The sequence below is a fragment of the Acinonyx jubatus genome, chromosome C1, assembly GCF_027475565.1.
Source record: "Acinonyx jubatus isolate Ajub_Pintada_27869175 chromosome C1, VMU_Ajub_asm_v1.0, whole genome shotgun sequence".
Lineage (NCBI taxonomy): Eukaryota > Metazoa > Chordata > Mammalia > Carnivora > Felidae > Acinonyx > Acinonyx jubatus.
Window position 1 is genome coordinate 131,168,931 of NC_069381.1, and position 27,237 is coordinate 131,196,167.

At 35.3% G+C, this 27,237-nt stretch overlaps 1 protein-coding gene across 3 annotated transcripts in view; it reads right to left on the bottom strand.

Moving 5' to 3' along the window:
- The window catches only part of LRP1B (LDL receptor related protein 1B), a 1,862,224-nt gene extending 1,835,898 nt beyond the window's left edge, over positions 1-26,326 (bottom strand). For 2 of the 3 annotated variants that reach the window (XM_053214983.1, XM_053214982.1), the window contains exon 1: positions 25,355-26,326. In XM_053214983.1, the coding sequence (XP_053070958.1) occupies positions 25,355-25,535 (181 nt within the window). In that variant the 5' untranslated portion in view covers positions 25,536-26,326. The remainder of the gene's footprint in view (positions 1-25,354) is intronic. The other variant, XM_053214984.1, reaches the window with a different exon arrangement.
- Positions 26,327-27,237: the final 911 nt, after the last annotated feature.

Genomic DNA, 27,237 nt, shown 5'->3' on the forward strand with positions numbered 1-27,237 from the left:
CACATTTTTCTCTTTCACAAACACTATTTAACATTCTAATCCTGCAGGAGATGGCCCAATGATTTTTATAAATACATATACATTGAATAGCATAATATTTTAAGCTAGAATATGTCACAAACTCTAATGAACACAATATGCCAAATAAATGACATCTCTGACCTCATGCTATTGGCTGATTCTTACCTGCTGTATGTAAGGAAACGCCAAATTAAATATTGTGCCAGTCCAGGATTCACTAGCGGGACCTGTCAGCTGTGTAAAAGCTTCCTCCCAAGTATCTGCTCAGTACTCTGGTGCATACTTGTTGAGCTTCATTTACAAGATTGTCAGAAAACTAAATGTATTTTCACAGCACCTTCCAAATCTTTAATCAAGCAAGATCTAATGAAGCCAAAAGGCTATTTCTCAATTCTTCTCCACTTCCTCTAGCTCCCAGTAGGATATTTACGAAGATAGCAAAGAAGATGACACACACCTTAGTGGTAAGAGGAGGGATATCTATAATCCACATTTTACCAAATGAAAAGTTCAAGTGCCATTCTTCACTTCAAGGGGGACTTGAAGAAGGGATTTGTTTTATTACAGGGTCTACTAACGCCAACTCTAAATCCCTATCCTTTCACAGGAGAGTTTATAAAATCCCTCTTCCATTTGTGAAAAGGAAACTCTCACAATACTGATGCACAAAATGACATTTATTGACATTAAAAGCCTCATCAGTTATTTCTCAGCAGTCTTTATTCCTTTTGCAGAGGGGTTTATTGTGCTGTTTGGCATGAAGGAAACTGGCACTCTTTGATTTAGCAAAGTCTGGCCTGAAACCAATACTCCAAAGAGTTTCTTTAAAGTTACACATTTTCCAAACACTGGATTGAGTCCTGTGGGTGTCTATATGGGGCAGAAATGAGTTTGATACAACATAAGGTCATAAAGGTTTTTAAAGATACTCTGTTTCACACTTAAACCATTAGTGCTGCATTTGCACCAGAGCCCATGTCAGGCTGCAATGTATTCAAAATCTGTCTCTTCTCAGGTCACCAGGACTCCTTGGGCCTCATCTCAGGAAACAGTGGCTACAAACTTTATCAATCATTTTCTAAGTCTTACATTCAACCAGTCTCTAAAAAAGCAAGCAATTAACAATTCATATCTTCATTATTTAAACATCTGAAAAGCTTCATAGACTTAGTGCCTGTACCTATGAGACGCTCTCAAATTGGGCTTTTTCAAGACCAGGTGGGGAAATAGTTTTATTTACATATCTGTTTAAAACTTCCTACCACTTCCAGATGTTACACATGAGTGATAGAAATATAGATGCATTCCCTACCCTCACAGAGCCCACAGTCTAAGAGAAAATATATTAACAGTGAGTAACAGTCATAACAGTTCCTGGCAAGTGTTGTGAGGGAAATATTCAGAGGCTGATTTGCAAAGATAGGAAAGGGCACCAAGCCCAGCTGACTGGAGGTGAGCCCAGAGTAGAGAGCAAACTCCTGGTCATCTCTATCCTTGGTGCCTTGGCAGAAAGGTCACATGTCACCCTACAGGCAAACTGCTATTGTGAAACAAAACAAAACAAAACAACAACAACAACAAAAACCCCACCCATTGAAGAGGTTTAGACAGAAGATCTGTTTGGGTTATTTAAAAGGTCAAATTCAAATTCTAGAGCTTAATAACTACTTGTACTAATGAAGCTCTTGAAAAATCTAGTAGCAATAAAATAGTTTCAAAAGGTAAAAATTACATTGTGCCTAGTAGCAGAATGGTAAATGGATTGAACTTCCCAATAATTTTCAGTGAATTAAATTATAAACTGTAAATTTAAATTATAAAATGTAAGGAATATCTTCTTCCAGCATTGACAATAATAAAGTTATGTCATTTCTTCTTTGATACATTCCATTAAATAGGGCCAAAATGGATAGGATCGTACTTTTATTAGCTTTTATACAGGGCTATGAATTTACAAAAATGTAGAGTTTTGAGAAAAATCAGTGAAGAATTGAAATATCTATTTTCTGTGGAATGTGCTAAATGTAGTGATTTGGTAGTCACTTAAGCATAAGAGATAAATTTTAAGTTGTTAAACATCTGTTTGAAAGATGATCAATCAAAATGTTATAATTGGTAAGAGCTTACCAATTTCCAGAAATAATTCACTCATACTGAAGACGTGTTTTTTAATAGACAAAAATAACCATTTATATTTCAAAAACTTCTTCAGGGTCTACAATTGAGATTAAATCTATGGCCTAGCAATGATTCACATTTTATGTTATTTTATGTTTATATTTCAATTATTAATATGACTATTTCTCTTCCTGAAACATAATAGTGTCTTATTTCATGTGTGCCTTGGGGTCATATATTGTTCTGGCAACCAAAGGTTAAATTAGATAAAGTATTATTTAACCTTTTTTCTATGGGAACTTAGATTTACGTGAAAGCTGAACTTGGATGGTATCTCATTTCACTCAACTTAAGGCACGTGTCATCACAAAAAATGAGCTACTTTGTTGCTTGCACACATATTTGCCACCTCTCTGAAATCCTGTTTGCCACTCTGATTGGACACTTTGGCCTGATTTTTTCTTTTTCTTTCTAACACACAAATGATGATTTTTCATTACCATAGCATTCACACTTTTTTCATTAAGTGGAATTTTATTTAGCAAGTCCATAATAAATATTGTTGAAATAGTAAATTATTATTAAGCTGTGTTTTCTTATCATCCATAGAAGTGAGTTAAAGAAATGGGAAGTAAACAAAAGAAATAAAGATTCCAAAATAAGGAATTTTTAAAAAAATCACAAAAGTGAACTGACTTTCATTATTACTGTTGTGGAATAATTACATTGTAATTCTGTAAAGTGCTATAGAATTTGTAAAACACTTTCGTAGTTTTATTTAGTTTTAAAGCAACTCCATAAAATAAGTTGTCATTAGTTACATTTTACAGATACAAAAATTTAGTTTTGGAGAAAATATGAAACTTGTTCATGGTTACTCTGCTAGGAAGTAGCAGAAGCTAGAGCTTGGACACAAAGCAAATCTTTGACTTCAGGGCTACTCCACTTTTCTTTGTAACTTTTACGCTATTAATACATAAAATGTACCAGACTAATACATTTTATTTTTTGTCACTTGGAATACGCCATCACCCAGTGTAACCAGCCTTTCACCTCTTTGCTTCTCACTCTCAAATTCTGGATCATTTTTCATAGCATGATAAGATAAATTCTAGAGTTTAATAACTACTTGTACTAATGAAGCCCTTGAAAAATCTAGTAGCAATAAAATATTTTCAAAAAGTAAAAATTACATTATTTCTGATATGTATTTACTACTGAGCAGACACTACTGCATTCTTCTTTAAAAATTGATCACATATATATACTAGCTGTTATTTACCTGCCACAGAGAATTAATGAAACAAATACATGTCAGTATAACAAAGTACATTATAAAGTTAATATAAAACTTTATATTTAAGCTGTTATATATTTTGCCTTAATTAAAATAGAGAGTGCTAAATGTAAATAAATGTCTTGTTCGGAATAAATTCCACATAGTTTATTAATCCCGTGCAAATATGAGCAGGAAAGAAAAAGGGAGAAAGAAACTTTGATATATTTAACAGTATTAACATTTATTTTATAAAATTCTCTGGGCTAAAATATAATAATACCACTCAATCAGATTTGTAAAACAGATGCATAAAAGTCACTAAATACACATTTTAATAAAAACATATTACATTATGTTCATAAATAATTTGCATTATTCCACTATTATAATTTTTAGACAAAAGTATTATACTTAAGAACTTAAGACTACAAATAATGGCTCTAAAGAGTTTTCTAATATATCCCTAATATATTAAAATACAATTATATATTTCTAATATATCATTTCCTTTTTAAAAAATAAGATGTACAAGATGGCTCAAATATAAAAATTAATTTACAGGTAACTCTCTATAATCAAAAATAAAATAGATATGTTCTCTGAAGTGAATATTTCCTATGATTTTAGAACCTCTATCATTATCCAAAATTATTTTTTCTCAAATAAGCTATTATTCATTTTCAATTCCATGTGAAAGAGCAATTGTAGATTGAAAACTAGCTGGAAAATAAAAAGCAATACACTCAGTCTTCATATTCTCTGTTAGGAGTGTAATTTGCAAGTAATTTATCAATAGATGTTTAATAATTAAAACGAAAAATAAACTCACTAAAGCATGGGTTGCAAATGCCACTGACTACTAGGCTCCTCTTCAGAGAAAAAAATCCATCAATGCATGAAAATAGAATTCACAGGGGTGCCTGGGTGGCTCAGTCAGTTGAGCATTGGGCTCTTGATTTTGGCTCAGGTCATGATCTCTCAGTTCCTAAGCTCCAGCCTTGCATCTGGAGCTCAGAGCCTGCTTGGGATTCTCTCTCTCTCTCTCTCTCTCTTTCTCTCTCTGCTCGGGATTCTCTCTCTCCTTTTCTCTGTCCCTCCTCCACCCCACCCACCCCACCCCCCACTCCCTCTCTTTTGCTCTCTCAAAATAGACAAACATTAAGAAAACAACAACAACAACAACAACAACAACAGAACTCACATTGTTGAGTCCTTCCCATTTTAATGATTACTTCATGGCACTATCGTTCTCATTTCCTGTAATTGCTTTCATTTGAAACACAAGCTATATAAAAATCTAAAGGACTAAAGTATTAAAAGTACTAAAATCTGGCAAAGCTGAATGAGGACACTGGGACAGTCAACACTTTTTCATTGACTACCAAGTGTTTGAGGTATTCTTTTTCTTTTTCAAATACCCCTTTCAATTTACTATTAGGGCATTTTTTATATCAGCTTTCAATCACTTATTATTTTAAGTGTAGAGACAGTTAACAGGATTAATTAATTCTTTTTTAAAGGGACAAAACTCCCTATGGATGCTACATTACTCCACAGACCTGAGATAGATCTAGTGAGTATATTTTCAGTTACAGATTTTGACTAAAATTGGCTTGTAGAATTTATCTACCAAGGACACTGAAGTTAGCTCATTAGTATATTTTCCCCAACTGACTCCAGGTGAAAACAACTGAATATGTCAAGTGGTGGGCATCTCATTCATTACCTCAGAACAATTTATCACAGAAACTATGCTTACCCAAGAACTTCCCTAGTGAGTCTCAAACACTGGTTTTCTTTTTGATGGATTTTTGAGACACAAATATCTCAATTTTTATGTGACAGGATTCTTCTGTTACCAGCTTAAAAAAACCTCAAAAAAAAAAAAAAGAGCATGACAACCTTATAAGCAGCATGAACCTCAGTGGACTAGGAATGAGTATATTTAGAGTGGACTTTGGGAGGAAACAACCATTTCTCAAAGATTGTTATTGCTTAATGAGATCCGTGACCACACATGCATTATGTGGGATAAACATGGCTCCCTGCTGGCTCCCCAAAGCCTGCTGACAGTTGGTGGTTATGATGTTAACTCGCTTTAACACCCCAGAAATGTTTTAATGTTTTTTTTCTCTTATTTCTATAATTTTAGAGCAAGGCTTGGATCTACCATGTAGAAAACATAATAGCAATATTAAAATAGTATAACTTGAACAGTCTCTGTAGCATTTCTGCGTTGCTACTATAAGTAATGCTTATTACAAGAGTGTATCTTCTTCCATTTTCAAAAATCAATTTTGATAATATCTATAAACTGATCAGATGTAAAAAAACTCTTCACCTATTATTTTAACAAATACTATTCCTTTAGTAAAGGAAACTCAAGATTAGCATTGTACATATTTTGCCTAGAACTATTTGTTTTCATTGCTTTGCAGGAAAACAAAAGTGTAGTAGTTTTGGTTTTAAAAAAACAAAAATAATTTAAAAAATGTACTTTAAAATTTTCAGTTTAATTTATGGAAAGAGTAGTTCTTCCTACTGAGAAGTAAAACATGCCTGTCAGGCATTCCTTATAGTCCCCCTACCTGAGGAGAAAACAATAGCGTCAGAGAAGTACAGTGTTAACATTCAAAATGATATCTGGTTCAGTTGTTTTCATAAGCTGTAGAGAATATGTATAGTATTAAAAGATACAAATCCAAACCTTGGTTTTGTCTTCACTGATTTTCTGACAGAAAATCTTTTGCACACACACTGATAAGAAAGCAAACTACTCTTTATGAAAATTTATCACTTAGAACATTTACTTGGTATTATTCACTCACATCATTCTTCCTGGATAAAAATTAGCATTTTTCAACAAGTACAATAATACTTTTGGAGCATAAAAGAAACAACAGATGTTCCTTCTGTCCCCACCTGTTTATTTTTTAAGGCAATGCAAAAGCCTTATATGGATAAAAATAAATAATAAATACTTGAAGACTTTTGTTTTCAACCCATGAAAGCAAAAAAAAAAAAAAAAAGCAAAAACCAAAAACGTCATTTTAGTAATGCCACCAGGATCAGAAAAGTATTCTAGATTCCCAATAATTTATTCTCTGCACTTCCAGATACAACATAGTAGTGTATCCCCACAGGACACCCAGCATAAATGCAAAGTCATGACTTGAAGCACTATCAATAAGTTAATAAGCAGTGGGAGCAATTCTCTGTTTTTATGTAGTCAAACGTCATTTTAAACTATTTGAAGGAAAAATAAATTATATTTAGAAACTAACCTCAGAAGAGAATATGAAAATCTATATTGAAATTTATTCCTGACAAGTATGTTTTCTCCTATTATAAAGTAGTTCATTAATTATATTTAGAGATTTTAGATGATTTCTTTTAGAGAGGACTTTGAAAATCTCACCTTAATAAAAAACAACATAATCTGCACATCTTACTATTCAAGAGTAATCTTGCATTAACCATAGTGAACTACAGAATTACTCTTTTTAGGTCAATTCTCTTGCTCCTCACTAACTTTGTACCTGCAATTATCTATGTTTAAAAGGTTCGCATCTACGACAGCAATAGCCTTCATGGCACCTTTGTGCTAATTAGAAAAAGGAAATCCCTCTGGTCAAATATAACCCGAGACTGGGACACAAAGCTTGGTAAGCAGAGTGTGATGTGGATGTCATTCCTCCCTACCATTCCTCTGCCTGGTCTTTTTGCAGACTCTGCAACAGCCCTGGTCTCTCCTACTATAACGTCACTGGCTTCTAAGAGTTATTAAGTGCCAACTGTAGGCAATAAATGTATGTATACAGTAATAAAATATAATAACCAGCATGTATTGAGCAGTGATTGTGAGTTGGTGGTTTATATATCTCTATTCTTTATTTTTTAATTTTATTTATTTTATTTTGAAAAGAGAACATGAGCAGAGGGGGGGTGGCAGAGAGAGAGAGAGAGAAAATCCCAAGCAGGCTCTGTGCTGTCCCCTCAGAACCCCATGTGTTGCTTGATCCCACAAACCATGAGATTATGACCTGAGTTGAAATCAAGAGTCAGTCGCTTAACTCCTATATATCTCTATTCTATATTTACATCTCTTGGAGCTTTTTTTTGCAAATAAGCATATAGGGTTTCAAAGAGACTATGTACCCTGGCCAATGTGACATAGCTGAAATAGTGTGGACTGGAATCCAAACTAACTTCAAAACATAATCTCTTAATCTCAACCCTAATGTTTTTTGTTGTTGTCTTTCAATTACTGGGAATACCTCAAGTGTAGGTTCTTAGATTTTACATGTAATTTTCTCTCCTTTTCTTGGAGTGGTGGAAAGCACAAGATGATCTTGGAGCAAAGGATTTGGAGTTTTTAGAGACAGAGAGATTTTTGTGTATAGATAATGTTTTTATTTGTTTATTGGGCTATTTATAATCTACTAGAAAGATTTACCAATAATGTCTCCCATTTATATCATATTATAACAACCAACCAGCCAACAGACTGGAAACATCCATCTGTTACAACGGGAATCCTGGGATGAACAGTACTGCTTTCTGTTCATAGAATGAATGTCATTCCTAAACATTTTCATCATAAAAGACCATACGACAGAAAACTATTACATAAGCAACCATTATTACTACTATCAGTACTAATAATTGAGTGCCTACTATAAACAGGACACTTTATAAGTATTTTCTCAAACCCTCAAGACTTTATGGTAGGTATTGCTGCATTTCATTTATAAGGAAACAGATTTAAAGAGATCAAGTAATTAGTAAAGATAATAGAGCTAATAAGTGCACTCTTTTCTTCTACAATAGTATACAACATTACTGCTGAGCACTGCAGCAAAGCAGAAGCACTTTCCATCTCTCTTGGTATTTGCATTATTAATTCTAATATGTATACATATAACTAATACAACCTACGAAGTATTCTGTCCCAGAATATTCAATTTGAATCCAATCTAGCCTCTAGATCTAATAACCTATTTAGAGAAAACACTGGTGATACAGGACCTCGATAAATAAAATAATGAAAAAATAAGACAAATTCAAAATATAAGATATTCTACGATTGGCAGAATCATTTCAAAAGATAAAGATCATGAAAAAATGTGATGGGGTGCTGTTCAATACAAAAAAAGTTAAGAGACAAAATAACCAAAAAGAAACTATGATTAACTAGTAGTTAAAAAGAAAAAAAAAAGATTAAAAATGGTAAAATATATTCAGGGAAAACTGGAGAAATTAAAATGAGCCAGCAAGATCAAACAAAGAGGATGGGAAATGAAGGAAATGATCATTTTTGTTGGAGCAATCAGGGAAGATGTCATAGGATAAAAGGCATTTATTCAATGTATTCCAAGATGTTGCTCTGTGATTTTTCAGCCTATATTGATTTTCTCATTGTCTAGATCCTAATGTTAACAATAGCATTTTTGAATAAATATTGTTAGGTAACATTTTTATATGTAAACCTCTTCTCTCCAGGATTTTATCTTCTATTCCTCTAATGGGTTCTGCAGTGCTCAGTACAAGACATAGTTGACACTCAAGTAGATTGAGGCAACAGATTTTTTGTAGATACAGGATCTACAAGTCCTCTTCCTAGCATCGAGTATATCAACACAAAGCAACATGTACTGCAGTAAAACTCTAGTGTAAATTAAAGGATTAGAGGATTCTTTCAAGTTAGTCATAGCTCCATGTTTTTTTTTTTTTTTTTTTTCAAAATTTAATCAAACTAGATGCTAATAAAACTAAGTCTGCCATTAGCCAGCAGGGGGAAGAAAGATCCCTTCAGTGGTTACAGAATACAGCCTCAACACATCTTGGTGAGGTGGGAGCCTTTATGCATTATTCTCCTTATTTTACCAGGCAGGAAGTAGACACAGAGAGAGGCTAAGTGACTTGCCCAAGGACAAAGAGTGAGTCAGATGCAGAGCTGGGAATTGAGCCCACTTCTCCCGGTTCCCAGTGTACAGCTTTTCTCAGCAAGCCATAATGCCTTTCAGATGGATCATTTCCTAAAATGTATTAAGTTGTTAAAAATTCAATATGGGTGTTGCATTGCTTTCCAACTAGTTCTGTTTCTCACTACCTTCCTAGAGCTATTATCAGAAGCTAAACTGATTGTTGGATCAATAATCTCACATCTATATTTTTTTAGACAATATGCCATTAAAACTGGATGTATCCAAGAACCTAAGATGAATCAGACTTTTTGGAAAGTAAGGTTGTGTTTGGCTCTTTTAGCAGGTGGAGGAGGATCCCACAGTGAGGGGGAAAAAAATTGCAGCTCAAATTTGGGAGAAATTGGAAACAATCAGGAAGAACAAGACTGTATCAACCACCAGAAAGGCTTAAAAACAAACAAACAAACAAACAAACAAACAAACAAACAAAGTCAAGCAATGTGACGTTCATGGGGGCACTTAAAAAGGAAGAAAATAAAAAAACTTCATACATTGAAAAAGTGGAGATCCTAGCCCTTTTGAAAAGATTCTAGACACTTGTTTTTATATAAAGCCATGTTTCATTACCTGGAATTTTACACATCAGTTTACTGGTTCACCTTACCCATGAGTCATGGGAAGGAACTATCTTTTTTAATCACAAAAGACTTATACTGTGCTCTTATTGTGCTAACTAAACCAGAAATGGTAAGAAGTCCAGATGCTAACACTCCTGTATGTCTTCTGACTTGACCATTGGCAACATCACCACTCATCACTGTGATCTTTACTAAAGGACTCAGACTCAACTATAGAATCTCTTTTAATATAGCAATCTGGAAACCTACCAGTCAAGATTCTTCCAAAATATCAAACCCATTCACTACTTCTGGCATATGCTTTTCTATTCACTGCCCATCCAAAAGGCAAGACACAAAATCACTATAGGTCCATGGCCTCATCTGCAAGGTCTGATCAAACCCTCCGCAATCACTCCTTATATTACTTATGAATTATAAGTCATAAGATTTATGAATTATCTGAATTAGACCATTAACTACTTAAGGGCTGATATGCCTTTTAAAAAAAGTACCTAACACAGGTTTCCTGAGAAAGGATCAATAAATATTAATTGATTTTATAAAATTTATGTGCTTTTTAAGAATCTTTGGAGACAGTAATATTTGAATGACTTAATAAGCATCATCACCCATAATCATACAAATTCAGAATTTTAGTCACAGATAATCAACCACAGCAGTGATTACTGTATTAAAATTAAATAACTGAGACAAGTGGTATCTTTTGGACCATTAAAACATATCTGTAGAGGAATTATTCTTTCAATTGTTTACCATCCTTAAGATAATCTTACGACACTGAAGAAAACGCATTTGGTTAAAAGTCTTTGAAATTTCAATATCCTATGAAATTCTCTGGAGTAGCAATTGATTCCAGACCAAAAACAGGAAAAATTAAGATGGGCTTGATTCATTCTGGCAGTGTTAGAAAGTAAGAAAATGCTAAAAAAAAAAAATGGGGATATCACAATAGGGCAGAGTAGCCAATCTGAAAGACTTCCCAATGCCAAAAGTGGAATAATTTGATCAAGAACATAAACAATAATAGTATTTAATTATAACACAGAGTAAACTAAATACCTACGAGTCTATACTGATGTAAGGAAAGAAGGAAGGAAGAAAGGAAGGAAGGAAGGAAGGAAGGAAGGAAGGAAGGAAGGAAGGAAGAGCTTTTTCTTACAGAATTCCAATTAATAAATGTAGAAAGAATGAGGAAGGCATCATCTCATCTAAGTGGTCAAGGTTAACATCACCTATTATAAGGCATATTGACATGTATCTCCTGATATAATACACTGAAGAGGGCAGATTTCTTATGTACAATGTCAACCTGATGCCATGTCAACCTGATGCCATGTTGAATGTCATGGCAACTTGATGCCATGTTGAATGTCATGGCAACCTGATGCCATGTTGAATGGCAACCTGATGCCATGTTGAATCCTGGAATGGATGCTGGGATAGATAGAAGCAGTTCATTAGTGGACAAACCAGTAAAATACAGAAAGTCTATAGTTAATAATATCTATTGTACCAATGTTAACTTTTTGTTTTAATAATTGGATTATAGTTCTATAATATGTTAACATCAGGGGTAGCTAAGTGAAGAGTGTATGGGAACATTCTGTACTAGTTGTATATATTTTCCAAAGGTCTAAAATTGTTTTTTTTTTAAGTTTTTTTTTAAAGCTTGTTCCAATAATCAGTCTGGATATACTAATTCTTATGTGAACACAGGTATGAAATCTAAAGACAACTGGGGCGCCTGGGTGGCTCAGTTGGTTGAGCGTCTGGCTTTGGCTCAGGTCATGATCTCACAGTCCGTGAGTTCGAGCCCCGCGTCGGGCTCTGTGCTGACAACTCAGAGCCTGGAGTCTGCTTTGGATTCTGTGTCTCCCTCTCTCTCTGCCCCTCCCCTGCTCATGCTCTGCCTCTCTCTGTCTCAAAAATAAATAAATAAAAACATTAAAAAAAATTAAAGACAATATACGGAAATAGAGTACACAGTTGGTTCTTGCTAAGTCACAGCTTTCCCAAAGAAAGATGAAACACAAACCTAAATGTGATCCCATTTGTGTCTCAGCATGAGAATTTGTCTGCCCATTAGGATATTATCTCTGCTATCTTCGCTTCCCTATATTTTTGTTCTCCCTTTCACTCTTTTCTTTTTTTCATTCCACATTTCAATAATGATGTGTGTGGCAGAGCAATGTTGTTTTCACCATGTGGCTGTTACTTATCATGTAGAATATTTTTCATGAGATCCCTGGAGTGCTGAGGCTGACTGAAATCATCCGTGTAGCATTCCCTCACCATTATTAAGAGAGCTCCGATGACTTACAGTGGCATGTTTCTGCCTCAAGTGACAATTGGGTCTAATAGCATTAATTTTCTGCGGGGTCTTTAAGAATTTTCTCTGCACCCACATTCTTTCCCCCGATTCTGCCTTTATGTCTCAAAGGAGAGAGGAAATTTTGAAGGCAGAGACGCAGAACACTGTTGAAATTCTTTGGTATCCTTTCTCCCAAAACCATGAGCTGTAACAATTATGCACTCCAAATTTCAAGGCATTATGCTCAGCTCTCCAGGGGCACCTTTTGTCAGTAATGCACCCAGTAAAACATGTTTCTACTGTGACCCTATTGAACTCTCAGTTGATGCCTGCAACTGCAGGACTCTATAGTGAGTCTCAGGCTGTCAGCTTGGGTGTTAAATCCATCAACTTGTGTTTTTGATCCCTATAATATTATTGTGTGTGTGTGTGTGTGTGTGTGTGTGTGTGTGTGTTCTGCTTTTTATCTTGATGGGCAATACTTAAAACTTAAGGTATTGTGCATAAAAATCCAGATTCTGGCCCACTCTTAAACTATTTAAAGGTCTGGCAACCATTGGCCCACATTCACCCAAGGCCACAATTTGCTCCAGTTAAATGTCAGCTTCCCCCTTGGACAATGTGGGTGTTCTCTAATTTACACATCACCCAGGGCACCTTCTGACTAGTCTGGGTCCTATATACATTTGTGTTTGCAAAACTTGCTCTATATCCTGCCCTCTAATTCCTAAGTTCAGCCAAATGCACATGAGCACCATTACTTAACACCATGAGCAAAGAAGTCTAAGCAGACTTTTCTGTAACTGGGGATCTCAGAAGCCGTAGTCAACCTATTTCTTTCTGTGTAACTACAGAAGAAATGTGGCCTGTCATTTTACCTTGCCTACAGGAGGGAGGAAAGAGGGCAGGATTACTGCTTCAGGTTCCTTTATATAATTTCCTGCTTTTTAAGAAAATATTATTATTGTATATTGAGTTCACTCACATAGTGATTCTCAAGCAAGAGTTTGAGACTTGGAGATAGAGCCATTACTGCAGTATTTCACTTGAAAGAGAGTTTTACTAATCCTCTTTGGCATTCATCTCTAAATCTTGGTGAACTCAAGTAGCTTCAATCTCTGAAAGTTTATTTTTGACTTAAGCGATTTTCTTGCTATTGCTAGATTTTTCAGGTGTCTCGCCAGCTTAACTGTTATCTGAATAAGCTTTGTTTATTTTCCTTGGCTCTTTATAGCAGGCTTAAGTCTGTTCCAAGGGGTCACAACATTTCCTGCCCAATGCCTTTTATTCTGAGCATGCAGTCAGTAATTATTTTTTGCTTTACCTAAAATATAAATAACTCCCTTATACTTATTTTGAACCTTTTCCCATAGTGCTTTCGTTATGAAAGAAGAAAAGCCCTTCAGCAGACCTCTGTGTGATGTGAGTGGAGTTCTGTAGTCAGGGAGTATAAATCATGCCTCGTACCCACAAATACACAAGTAACCCTTCCCCTTCCTGCTGTTTTCAATTACTCAGATTAATTTATTTCCAAACTTTTTGGCACCCCTCTGCTAAAGTACACAGCAAACAAATTTACAGTGAGTCCCAAATTAAATATTAATGCAAAATCTTTCAGCCTTAAATTTCATTTGGTTCAGTCACTCTAAAATTTAATAAAATGTTGGTATTTATTTCACATTTAACTTATTTCTAGGCATAATGTTGATTTTACTACTGAAAATTTTGGAACCAAATTAATGAAAGGGGATTTTGACAATGGGAATGAAAAATGGACTGAACTTGAAGTCATACACAAATTTGATTTCAGCACATGCATCTAGCAAATGTCTACTAAACCTGCATGTAAGCTCCTTATACAACAAACAAATTGGTTGAGATCTTTTGTTTCAATATATTTATTGTTGTTGCTGTTTCAATATCTTATTTAAGCATTTCAAAAACTTTAAATGCCTGAGCTTTGGCTCTCTTTATTTTAACTTAATGTCTTTAGTATTATGTCTTCCCTTCTTTAACTGAAATATGTATTGTGTTTGAAAACTAAGAAAGCAAGTTATCTTTTTAAACATTCTATGTAATGATCATACAGCTTTTTCAAGGTAATTTCTTTGAATGACTTGAAGTATTTCCTCCACAATGCTATTACTAGCAGCATAAAGTGAATAGTGTCAAAAAGGCTGATTATTCCAAGTTGCTTTTTTGGCACTAGATGACCTGTAAAACTGAAAAAGAAACTGAGTGAGAATATTTTGGGGCTTAAGTTTGTACTTTGGAATACAGATTTTAATATGAAGTTTTAAAACCAATCTTCGACTTCTCAAGGTAGATAGCAGGAAAGAGAGCCGGAGAGAAAAATAATAAGAAAAAAAAATCAATGGAATAAAATCCTGAAGCAATATCTAAATAACTTAGTGTGTAGAGTAAGTCATTTAGCTTCATATTAACAGTATTTCCTTCATGGAGTGCCTGGGTGGCTCAGTTGGTTAAGCATCTGAACTCTTGATTTCGGCTCAGGTCATGATCTTCCGGGTTCATGAGATCTAGCCCTGCATCAGGGCTCTATGCTGACAGCAGCAGGCAGCCTGCTTGGGATTCTCTTTCTCCTTCTCTCTCTGCCCCTCCCCTGCTCATGCTCATGCACACAGTCTCTCCTTCTTAAAATAAATAAAAATAAAGCTTTAAACAGAAAGTATTTCCTTCAAACACTGTAACCTTTTCTTCATTTTCACAGACCTTCTGGGTTCTGATATTTTTCCTTTTCCATCAGTTTTATAATACCATTCTCTCTTTCTCTCCTTCCCTCAACTCTTTTTCCTTTCTAGCTTCAACAAGAACTCAATAGACCCAAATGAGTTTGTTTTGTAGCCATAAGCAATCTTTCCCTGAAAGTCCAAACTTGTACAATTGTTAACCTAGTGTTTCATTGCTTGTCCTGGTTTTTATTGTTGTTGTTTCTTTCTCTAGTCTGTAAATCACACTGACTGGTACATAGCAGTTACTGTAACAGTTATTCAATGGATGCGTGGATAAATACAGAATAATCCAAGGGACCTGACTGATAAAGAGAAATACCTACTAGGTCATAAATGCTTAACCAGTAGATTTTACACCACTTACTGTCACTACCCCATCCTTTCTACAGTTTTCCTGGAATTTCGAGACAGGGTAATGCCTACAGCCAATAGCAGCACTCTTACAATTTCTTCCCTTTAATCAAATATGTATTAGTGGGAACTCAACTATCAGCACAAATTCTTCTCAGTCATGTCAAGAATTTGGGGTTCAATGAAAATGAGCTCTTTCTTTAAAACTCTGAGGATTTCATAGTTTTCTCTGGAAAAAAATGCACAAATTCATCTTCATCAAACAGGCCAATGCCTATTCCTTCTGCTATTATGTTCATTTAGATTAGTAGAAATAACAGGGGAAAAAAACACAATTTACTGCCATATTTAATAATGCTTGGAATGTAACTAAGTGCATCATTTTAACTAAGCCCCCAAAGAACACTATGAGTCTGACTCTACTAATTCCATTCTGCAGACATGGTATGGAAAACATGGGGTAATAGGGAAGATGGTATTAGTAATTCTGAAATATAAGGGAAAAGGTAATAAGAAGGCAAACAATATTACAGGGTCCACATGTGACCGTCACATGCTATACACTTAGAAACATATTGCAGACAAATCAATTAAAGGTGCTGCAAAGAGGAATGAATTCATTTTTAAATTCTCTACAGTGTTAACCCTTACCTTGAAAGACAATAGCTTGAGGCTGTATTCCATGCCTTATCCTCCCAATATACTGACTGGTGCTGCATTCGGTGTTATAGAAAATCTTCCTAAATTAAAGATATGAGCTGCTCCTCTACCTTGTCCTCATCTACACAGCTATCCCTTCATTTAAGCTACCAACATCTCTCTCCAGAACAATTATGATACGCCTTTTACTGGATCATTGTATCCTTTTTATCTTCCTTTATTCAGCAACAAGCCTGAGCTCTTAAAAATTACATTGTCTCATTCACCTCTGATTAAACATCCAATTGCTGCCTAGTGTAATCGTAACAAAACCCAAATGCCTCACCTTGATCTGCATGCTCCTGTGTAGTCTATTCTGACTACACAATAAATATGCCCTTCCCACTTTTCCTCTTTCCCAAACACACAGTTCACTTCAAACACACAGACTTTCTTTCTTTCTCTAAAATACCAAATTCTTGACTCCCTCACAAGTGTTTGCATGGAAAGATCCTCCTTCAGAACTACTCATACTTGTTTCCTCTCATTCTTTTGTCTCAGCAAATAGTTCACTCTTCTCAAAACGTCTTCTGTGGTTACAACCACCAATCACTTCTCTTGATTACATTATATTATTTGTATTTCTTCTTAGAACAAAATATTGTTTGTTTTCTGAATGTCTCCTCCTGCACTAAAACATAAACTAAATCAAACTTGCTCACTTGCCTCATTCCCAACACCTAGAAGAATGCCCAGCACATATTTGTTCCATTTTGTTCAATGAGTGGATATATAAATGAATGATCACCAACCACATGGTTTGCTTCAGGAATCATATGATTTCAGCAGGAGAAAAAACTGAAAAAAAATGAAAATGTCCTGAAAATGTAAGGGAATTCTGGTTTTATGGTGGAATACAGAATGCATTGTGTTTTCACATACATTATCTTCCTTGCACTCGTGGAAGGTGTAAGGGACACTGCTATGTCTGTTTTTTGGAGTTGGTTGGAATGGTTTTCTGTAAAACTCTTGTGGTGTTTTCACAGGCACCCAGATTAAAGCACACACAAGAGCAAACCCTTGTGCTCTTCACAACTTTATGTTCTCCCAGCAATGACAGCAAGCAAGAAGAGTGGAAAAAGTGCTAAGATTCTGGTTCTTATGCTATCAGGATTAATTTCAAAATAGTTGACAATATCCTTAACAAGTACAAATAGGAAGAAAACATCTTAGTGGGGAAAAGAACTATATCCAAAGATGGACAGAAGCAGAATGTTTAAATTCTAAATTCTACCTATTCTTAAAGTTGGCCAATGTTGGATTAGATGTACATATTTCCCGCCAAATAAGATTTGTATGCCACTAGTATCATGAGCCATCAACATTATCTGCATTATGGTGTTGGTGAACTGTTAGCTTTTTTGTTAAAATAATGACAATACAAAGACACAGCAAAAGGGCCTGTGTTCTGAGTTAGTAATTCTATCTGTAAATCTTAGTTATTTAAAAAAAAATATATCAGAAATATGAATGTCCAATAGGCATGATCATAATATTTTCACCTGATGAGGCAAAAATCTACCCGTGAGCTGGCATCGTTATCACTGTACTTTCAAAAGCTTAATTATGAGAAAATGCCTTAAAAATTAATAGAGTTGAATAAAGTAGAATTTTTTAATAAAGCATACTTGCTATTTTAATATTTTCATACCAATAAAATATACCATTAAAAGCTTTAGGAAATGCACACAAGATCTGAGATAATCTAAAAACTAAATCTTTTTTAAATTTCTAGAATGTGTATTTTAGCAAAAGTCTGAGGTTCCTAATTGCCACAGTTATTTAGTGTGTGTGGATTGAAGTTTCAATAAATTCTTTTTGTCAACGTACTCTGTCTTAGCATCTTTGTCCTTCTTCTCCTACACATCCTAATTTCTAAAGAAAACAGATTATTCTAAACCCATTTCTGTTATCAACCTTATACCCACAGTTTTTCTTTTTCATGAATATCTTAAAATACCCTAGGAACACTCAAAGCAAGCAACCACAGCCAAGTTTCACTTCTCCTCTTCTCCCCATCCCCATTTTTAGCTATCTTTTCTCATTTTAAGAAGAAAGGGCTAAGATGACAAATTGTCATTAAAGAAAAACTCAGCGGTAGAAAAATTCTTAAGAAATTATGTATTCATATTTCTAAAGTTAAGCTGTCTTGGAAGTCTTGAAGGATGTCAATGCAATGTGGAAAAGTTAGGAAGGAATGTCCTATTGATTATAAGAATAAAACAAGAGACGATCTGTGGTACCTTGATCTTACCCAAAGAAGAAATGTATTCTTTCGAGTAAAATGAGGTCGTGTTTCAACAATACCCGTCTTTGGTCTGAAGGCTAAGCCAGCCAGGACAATGAGGTGCATGCGTCTCAGGAAGGGATGTCTGACTGTTAGTAAGAATGCATTGTGAGATAAAATGTAATGCCAGCACCTTAGCAAGGCAACACACTCTGTCTTCTTTTTTTCTTTTTTCTCTTACTTAATAAAGTTAGAAGGAATCTCATGTGAAAAGGTACTTTCTCAACTCATTTTCTATAAAGGATATATAGTTATAATATTCATGTATTAATAGGAACTTTCATAGTGCATGACTATGTCTGAGAAAAATAAGAGTATAGTAGTATACTATAGATGGCTGTATAGTAAGAATATATTAATCAAAATCACTTTTCATTGTTTCTATGGGTAAAGATACCTTTGACAAGTGTTGCATATTTACAACTATTTTGGAATATTTGAGAAATCCCAAATGTATGTAATATATCATTCAACGAATATGAGGGGCAGAGTTACTGAGCAATATAAGTAACACAGTCATTACCAACTTAAGTGTTAGCTTTTTGCACTGGTGATACTTCTAAGAATCCGACCTACTGGGAAATCAACAACAAATGAACGGGCCCATTTATTTAATCACACCATTGCATTTTTTTACCATAACTGGACATCTAATTGAAAACTGAAACTAAGTTAATGTGATTGCATGAGAAAGTTATTATGGTAGCATTTATAAACACACTATACCCTGTTGTCCATTTTATCACTGAATGATTTCTACTATATATCCTGTGTTGAGATAAAGTCTTGAATTTGAAATAACATTTAGGAATATATTTTAATTTTTAAAAATATTTCACAAAATGAGAAAAATAAATTCAGTTAATAAAGCCAATAATGAAAAATAATAAATTTCTAATTACTTTCAATAAAGTAATTACCTGAGCATGAACGAATTCAGAGCATGTATTTATCACATTCTGATAGTGTTGTAGGTTCTTATACTAACCCGTGATAAAAATACATAATTACTATTAAAATACATTAAATTCCCCTGTTATGACAGGAATAAGGACATTGGCACATATAACTTATATTAAAAAGTATAGAAGATAAATACAATGCATAAGCCTTTCAGGGAAATATGTTATTGTTGTTTTTCCATAAAATTCAACTTTAGGCTTTTAATGCAAGATCAGTTTTATTATATTATCACATCTGACTGGCTTCTATCTAGTATTTTGATTCCCATTTATTTACGAGTCAGTTTCACCAATTAGTCAAGTCAGAAAGCTCAGTCAAAATAACTGGGTTTGTATAGAGATAGCCTAAATCAATAGGATGGAGAGAAAGACAGAAAGAATATTTTGGCATCACTGAATTCAGAACAGAGCAATAAATAATATATATTTTCTAACTTGGCCTTATAGCTATGCCGGGGGGGAAAGGGAGGCCACCAAATCATTTATGAGAAGGAAAATAAAGATCTAAAATTGGGAAGGCAACTTATATAGCAGAAAAACTTCCAATAGAAGAAATATATATAAATTTTGGAGGTCTAAGCTTACTTGTTGTGATGTGCTACAAAATCTTCTGAAGGCTTTGCTCCTCGTTCTATATAACATAAAGAGTTCAGATGTACTTGGAGAGATTGACATTTTATCCAATTGATAGAGCACACAAAAGGGAGAACAGGGATTAAATATTATGGCAAGCACAATACTTTTCAAAAGCAAGTGAGGTAAATACACTCATTGGTACACATGCGCATTAGTCCAAAAGTAAATTTTTTAAACTCTAATTTTTAGAGATATGTTCATGGTTTTGTATTTAATGTTTAAATAATAGAACGTTTGCCACCCCCCCACCCCCGCAAGGAACTAACAAGCTCTAAAGATCTCATTCCAAAATAAAAAACTAGAAAATGTCTCCCAAGGCCTGTGCCTTTATTCATCCCTATGCCTCTATTTAATGTGTTTTCATATAGGTTAAATTTGGAGAATAACAATCCATATTGGAATGTAACAAAGAGGATAAAAAGTATGCCAGCACTTTTCTATTTGGTTGATTAATTATTGTCCTCCCTTCCCCACCAAAAAACAAACAACAAAAACACCTTGTTATTTGTACTCTCTGTGCATCAAGGTAGTTTTTTTGTCACTAATCTTATATTAAATATGGGGACCCAGATTTCTTCTTCTAGGTAGTTTTGAACTGCCTTAAGTAAACATGACGATTTCCTGATAGAAGTTTGGTCCAGTACATATTCTGGTTAACTCATTATTATAAAGGACTCAACCTTTCAGTTTACTTTTGTTTAGCATTGCAGTTGCTAAAAACATTGTTTCAAATTATAAGCACGGAGGGCATCATTATCACAGGTATTCCAAAAGCAAATGCATTTTAAAATTTATGTCCTCCACTGTCAGATTGTTTTTTACAACAAAATATTTGTTACATGGAAGTTCATCATTAGAATATTGCATGTTGGGAGTTGAAAAATAATTCTGAACATTCTTCCATTTCATATTTTTGTTTTTCAAGGAGGCAATAAGACAAAGATAGACATATATTTTCTGGAATTTAGAAATGAAAGTTTCACATCAAAAAATCTATCTAATTTTGGGGCTACAGTGGTATTTTTAAAGGATGTTTGTGCCAAAACAGCCATAATAAAGAAGATATGTATATATAAGAAGATATGTATATATACACATACACACACACACACACACACACACACACAGTAAGTGGGCTCCACTTACTGCTAAATTAGTTTAACTAATGATATCATGTTGGTACAATCAGGTTTAACTTTTAGCATTAATTCTACTTTCTTTGAATGCATCTATCTAAAATGAAGACAAGTGTTTCCTTTGTACAAGAACTGTTTTGACAGACAGCTACAGAAGATAGAGAAATCTTTCAATACATCTGGTTGGTACTTTTTACTATACAAAATCCCTATTACTAGGAAGGAATTGAAGAAAAAAGAGTGCACATTTCATATAAGACAAAAATTAATAGTAGAACCATGAAAAAAATTGATCATAGTAAAATACAGAATGGAGGGAAGATATAGAGTCCCCTCACCATTGCAATCATTGTAGAAGACCAAGTCATGTTCAGTCCAGGTGACTTTAAATGGAGCCTAACTTTATGGTACACCCTAGGCTCTGAAAAGAAAATGACAAGGCAAATAGCAAGAAATTAATGTCCTGGATCCAATACACTTGTAAAGTAAAAATTTCTGCATGTCTCTACCGTGGATGACAAGTAGCATTTAGAAAGTGTCGTATCACACTTAAGAATATATTCACTATGTCTCTCATCCCCCACTCTTTCTAAGAAGATGGACTTCCTTCACTTCCACTTAAAAAAATCTTCCATCTTAATAATTCTAGTATTCTTAACATTTGAGTTTTCTGCGATATTCTCATGTATCTCCCCATTCTTAGAGATTTAATTATATCCAACCTCACCTTGATGGAAATTTCTTTAAATTATTTTTATACTGCAAATATTTCCATAATTATTATGGAGTGAGAAGAAAATATTTATTTAAAAAAATATTATTTTGTCTAAAGATACTTTAATCTCTTCTTTAAGAAATACTAATATGGATTCAGTCTCTTCCTAAATTTATCATTTGGCTTTCTCCTCACTTTTCTTTCCCTCACTTACTCTATTCTCTGCATTTAAACTCTTTTTTTGTGTTTTCACACATTGAAATTATTCTTTGTTTTCCCATTGTTTCCCTTCATTCTTATCAGTTTCAAAGTAAACTTCAGGAGACAGAGAGAGAGAGAGAGAGAGAGAGAGAGAAGAAGAAGAAGAAGAAGAAGAAGAAGAAGAAGAAGAAGAAGAAGAAGAAGAAGAAGAAGAAGAAATCTCAAAGATTACACAGACTTCTTCAAAACAAAACTTTAGTTTACAGGATACATGGGTCGTAGTTCATTCTTCCTTGAGGGGAGGAAGATTAAAATTTTGACATGCACATGATTGCCACTTTTAGAGGGTTTTATGGACATATACATTTAGATGATTATAACAGCATGAACTTTAATTATTTGGAAATATGCTTCACCTTCTTATCTGACCCAGGAATTTTTTAAAAGAGACTAGTTTTAGGTCTCTCAATCCCCTTTATTTGCAGAAAATTTGACAATTTAAAATACACTTCCTTTTAAGTCTTAATCCCTATCAAGCAACACTTTGATATGATATGACATTGTAATATGACACATTGGTTGATCCTAAGTGAATATGATTTATCCTTCACGTTTTGCTGTTAAGAGTTACAAAGATGTTTCCCTTTTTAGATGTGATGAAATCTAACAAGAACTGACATGTACATTATCTTAACTCTGTATCAAAATCAATATAAACCAAGAAAATAAACAATGTAGAATTAGAAGGAAAAGTAGATGTATGTAGATTGAACACAAGCATATGAGTTAAAGTATTCTGTTTAAAAAAATGTTTGATAAACTTACAAACCAAAGAGCAACACAGGCAGAGGGTAATCCAAGTATTTCTATCTAATTCATACAGTTTAAAAGTCACCCATTACCCAATACATATTTGGAGAACCTGAAAGTAATTTCTCATTTTCAGGAACGAAGCAACTCCTGCACTACAAAACACACCTGTGTAATTCACATGCCTATTTTATTCCTCAAGGACAATTGACATAAGCCTGTGCAAAAAGCTACATCTCATTAACCTCTTTCTTGAGTTTATATTCCTATATTGTCTGTTTCAGCATTTCACTGAGGAAAGTTTGCCATAATGCAGCAGCACCTTCTTTTTCAACTTTAAACAGGATTTCTCCACCGCCCCTCCTTTTCCAAATGAGACACACCCTTTTTACTTTTGATAGAAAGCTCTGGCAATTTTAACTCCTTTCTAACAGTTTGGAAAGTTGTGTTAAATATATATGATAGTGGCAAAGTGTTGGTCTACAACTATTTTGACTTTTGCTATCTGATAACAGTACTTTTGATGTAGTCATGGTGATATACGACACTATTTCAGTTCTAGGAAAAAGGTAACAATCGTTTTCCATATGCCCTGTTTATGTCTTAGATGTCCCTCTCCCTCATGGATCTAAATGTGCACCAAATTGTAATCTTTTTAGTTATTTAGTTTTCTATCTCAGGAGAAAATCCAGGGTCTACAGCTTAACTTTTTATGATTTATACAATTCTCCTCAGGTATTCGTTCTAATCATTGCAGCAACAACTCTCTCCCTCATAAACACATCCCAAACCACTGAGGACTTAGCTCTAGATGAGGTCAAATTTGCAGAGACTGGGGACTCAATCAGAAAAAGCCCAATAGCAGGAGTCTGCAGTGCCATTATATTTTGCTAGCTCACAGGGCTGAAAAGCTTCATTCTGTTCATCTGCTCTGGTCCAACTTCAAAGATTCTTCCTAAGAAAGGTTGAGAGCTGATTGTTCCAGATCAAAGACATCATCATTTCAAGTTAGAGCTATGTGCTTCCATTTTATCAGTATAGTTTTCAACCATTCCACACCAACTTCAAGGTAAGTTAAGACAAGTTTAGAAGCTATATAGTTAGGTAGCAATGATATGTTTAAAAGATTATCATTCAGTGAATGTCAGATTTTCTAAAGGAACTAGTATCAGTCTCACTACTGGTAAAAGAAATGTGCTCAACATTATAATGACTATAACCTGGTTGCCAACAGCAGGCTGGGTAGAAACACTACAATTCATTCCCCTGTTCTTTCTTTTCTATAATGAAACAATAATTTTTAGTCAGTTCATAATTCACTTCATATAAACACATCACTAAATCTCCCAATGCAACATTTTGCCTATTTACTTGACATTGGGATCCAGATATCCTTTCTATCTTTGTTACGTCTCTTTTTTTCTAATTAAACATTGACAACAAACCAAAATATTACATACGTGTGTGTGTGTGTGTGTGTGTGTGTGTGTGTGTATATATATATATATATATATATATATATATATATATATATGAAAGATACTCCCGATTTTACTTTAGGGAGTTAACCATTCCAAGGCTAGCCGCCCAAATATTCATCTACCTTTTTTTTTTTTTCATTTTTTTCACCCGTGCGACTGTTGTCAAAGATCATCTAACTTGCACAGGGATTCCTGGGTTTCCAGATCAAAAGTTTATACAATCTAGGCTTATTAACTAACATTCCCACCTCCTCTCTCCTCTTCTCCTTACATTCCCATTTCAACTTCCACCACTCACCAGCTATTTGGGGAAGAAAAAAAACCCATAAAACAAACAAACAAAAATAAACAATGGCAAAATGCCAGTAGCGGGTAAGCTTCTCCTGGTACCATGAGCTGTGTCACAGACCTTCAGAATCAAAAAAGTCAAGTTCAAGCAGGTACCTGCGCCCAGAAGCTCCCTGAAAGCCTAAGCCTCTCCGCTGAGACACTAATCTCTCCTGAGTCTGCCTCAGGAAGGGGCTACAGAAACGAAAGGGGCTCGAGCGGCCGCTTTCTCCCCTCCACACACCCTGGGTGCATCAGGTAGGGAAGTTAACCAGGAGCTAAGTTGAGGGAACACACACAACGCGGAGAATCCGGAACCTGCAAAAGCTCGCAGCTGTGAGAGTCAGTGCGCAGCAAGACTTGGAAAAGAGAATTCCGATCCCAACATCTGCAGCGCTTGGGTTGCGCGGGCAGAAGCGCGCAGTCCAAGTCCAAACGCTCCCGGGGGGGTACAAAATCAGGACCGGTAAATGGCCAAAGGAAAAAGCTGGGGGTGGGAGGAAGCCGAGGACTCTGGCACCTGGTTCGGAAATCCACCACTGCACCTCTCACCCCCACGAGGCCAGCGATACAGTGGCCAACCAGTCCTGGGGAGCGGGGCCACAAGGACTTAAGTTTCACACTCACTTATCTACAAGCATCGCCCAGCAGGAAAGCCCGAGGAAGAAAGGGGAAACCAGGAGGGAGCTATTTCCTTACCTCGGTCGGCTCCCACGGTCAGCACCTTTTCAATAGGAAATAATCCCGAGAGAGTGAGTAAGGCGAGGAGAAACTCGGACATTGTGGTCGCCCGGTAAGGAAGCCTGAGCTGGAGACTGCTCCGCGGCGCCCTCGGCCCGGCGGCGGCGGCAGCTCGGAGCCCCGAATCGAGCAGCGTCATTTACAAATGTCACTGGAAATTCTTCAGCTCAATGAGCCCAGCCAGTCCGCCTTCTCCTGCCTGGAGCAGGATGTGGAAGGTGTACGGATGCGCGCGTGTGGGAGGGAGAGAGTGTGTGTGAGAGCGAGCGAGCCGCTCGTGTGTCTTGACTTTTCAATGCAGGGTACGTCTGATCTTACATCACGCAAAGAGGGGCAGTGAGAGATGCCAGCGGATGGGAATTCACTGATTAATCACCGAATCCACCACACACCCCTCCGTCGTCCACATAAATCACATCTATTACTTAGTGAGAGGCATTTAACACAACAGGAAAATACCACCGCGAACTGAGAGCACCACAAATCACAATTATTTCGGTCTCCTTGAAGGGAAAGTAACTCCAAAGCTGGTTCTGTAGGGATTTGGGTCTTTAGAGAAGGGGGAGACTTCTGCATTGGGCTGAGCCACCCAGGCCCGCCTAGGAAGCTCCGCATTTAACAGCCACCTCGGAATTATCAGCTACAGCGCTGGGATGCTTCTCTCGGCAAAGCGGATTTGATCCCTTCTCTCCCTGGAAGCTTCCTTACCGGGAAGGAAGGACAAGCCAAGTCATTGAGCTTCTCTTAGGGAAATGGTTTCCTCTGCTCCACACACAAATGCGATGTTTTCTGAATTGCGCTTTTAACTTTTATGCTGAGTAGCATCTTGGGGCAAAGATGCAAAATTTAGTGACTCAGCAGAAACAACAACAGCAACAAAAAACCCAAACAACCCCCAAAGTCATTTCCCCTTGCAAAAGAAGGGAAGGTGAATGGAAAGAGGTCCCTAAGCAGGGAATCATAGAGCAAAGGATTGGCAGTTTGTTTTGCAGTCTATTTCCCTCTTTAAAAATGTTCCTCGAACCATTTTAAACATGTTTTGAGGATTTTTAAATTGTTTCTGTTGTTTTTTTTTTCTTTCTCCACATGGTGCAGTTATAAAACTTTACCAAACCATCCAAGGCATGAACATGAATCAGTGGAATTAAAAAAAAAAAAAAAGTTGTTTTAATGACCACTTGAGGTTAATATAATCATCCCCAAACCTACAATTTTAGTTAAACATTCAGAGATGGCTAAGGAGTTAAAACTCAGAAATATTAATAGTTGAAGGCTTATTTTTCCTTGTAACATCTATAATTCTTGACTAAGCACTAAGGTTGAAAAACATGTATTCTAAATATGCATTAATATTTGATATTTTAAAACTTCAAATGGATGTAAGGCAAACTATAAGAAAAGAACAAAACTAAGGAACAGGATGATTGAGAAACAAATGGAAGATACCTTAAGTACTTTGTGCAGTTTACTGGTTGACACAATATAGACGAATGCTAGCACTATGAGCTAGCTGTTCCTGAGAGCAAAATACCCGGAAACATATTTGGCTGTTCCTTAGAAGTCATTAAAATTAGACTGGATCAAAGAACACAGATGTGACTCTACGGGAAATTACCAAGAACCTGTGAAATTTGCCTTTTTATACTTACTCTGTGATTGTAAAATATGTCCTTTATGTCATTTTTGCCACATTGTAAATTTTAAAGTTGACTTTCCCTTGTATATCAAACCATTTAGGGTCTAAAAAGATGACTCCTTCCATCTTTAAAAGTGTATGTTTTCTTCTCTTCTAAAGTTGTTACATGTGTGATTTCACCTATTATTTTTACTGTTTCACAGTA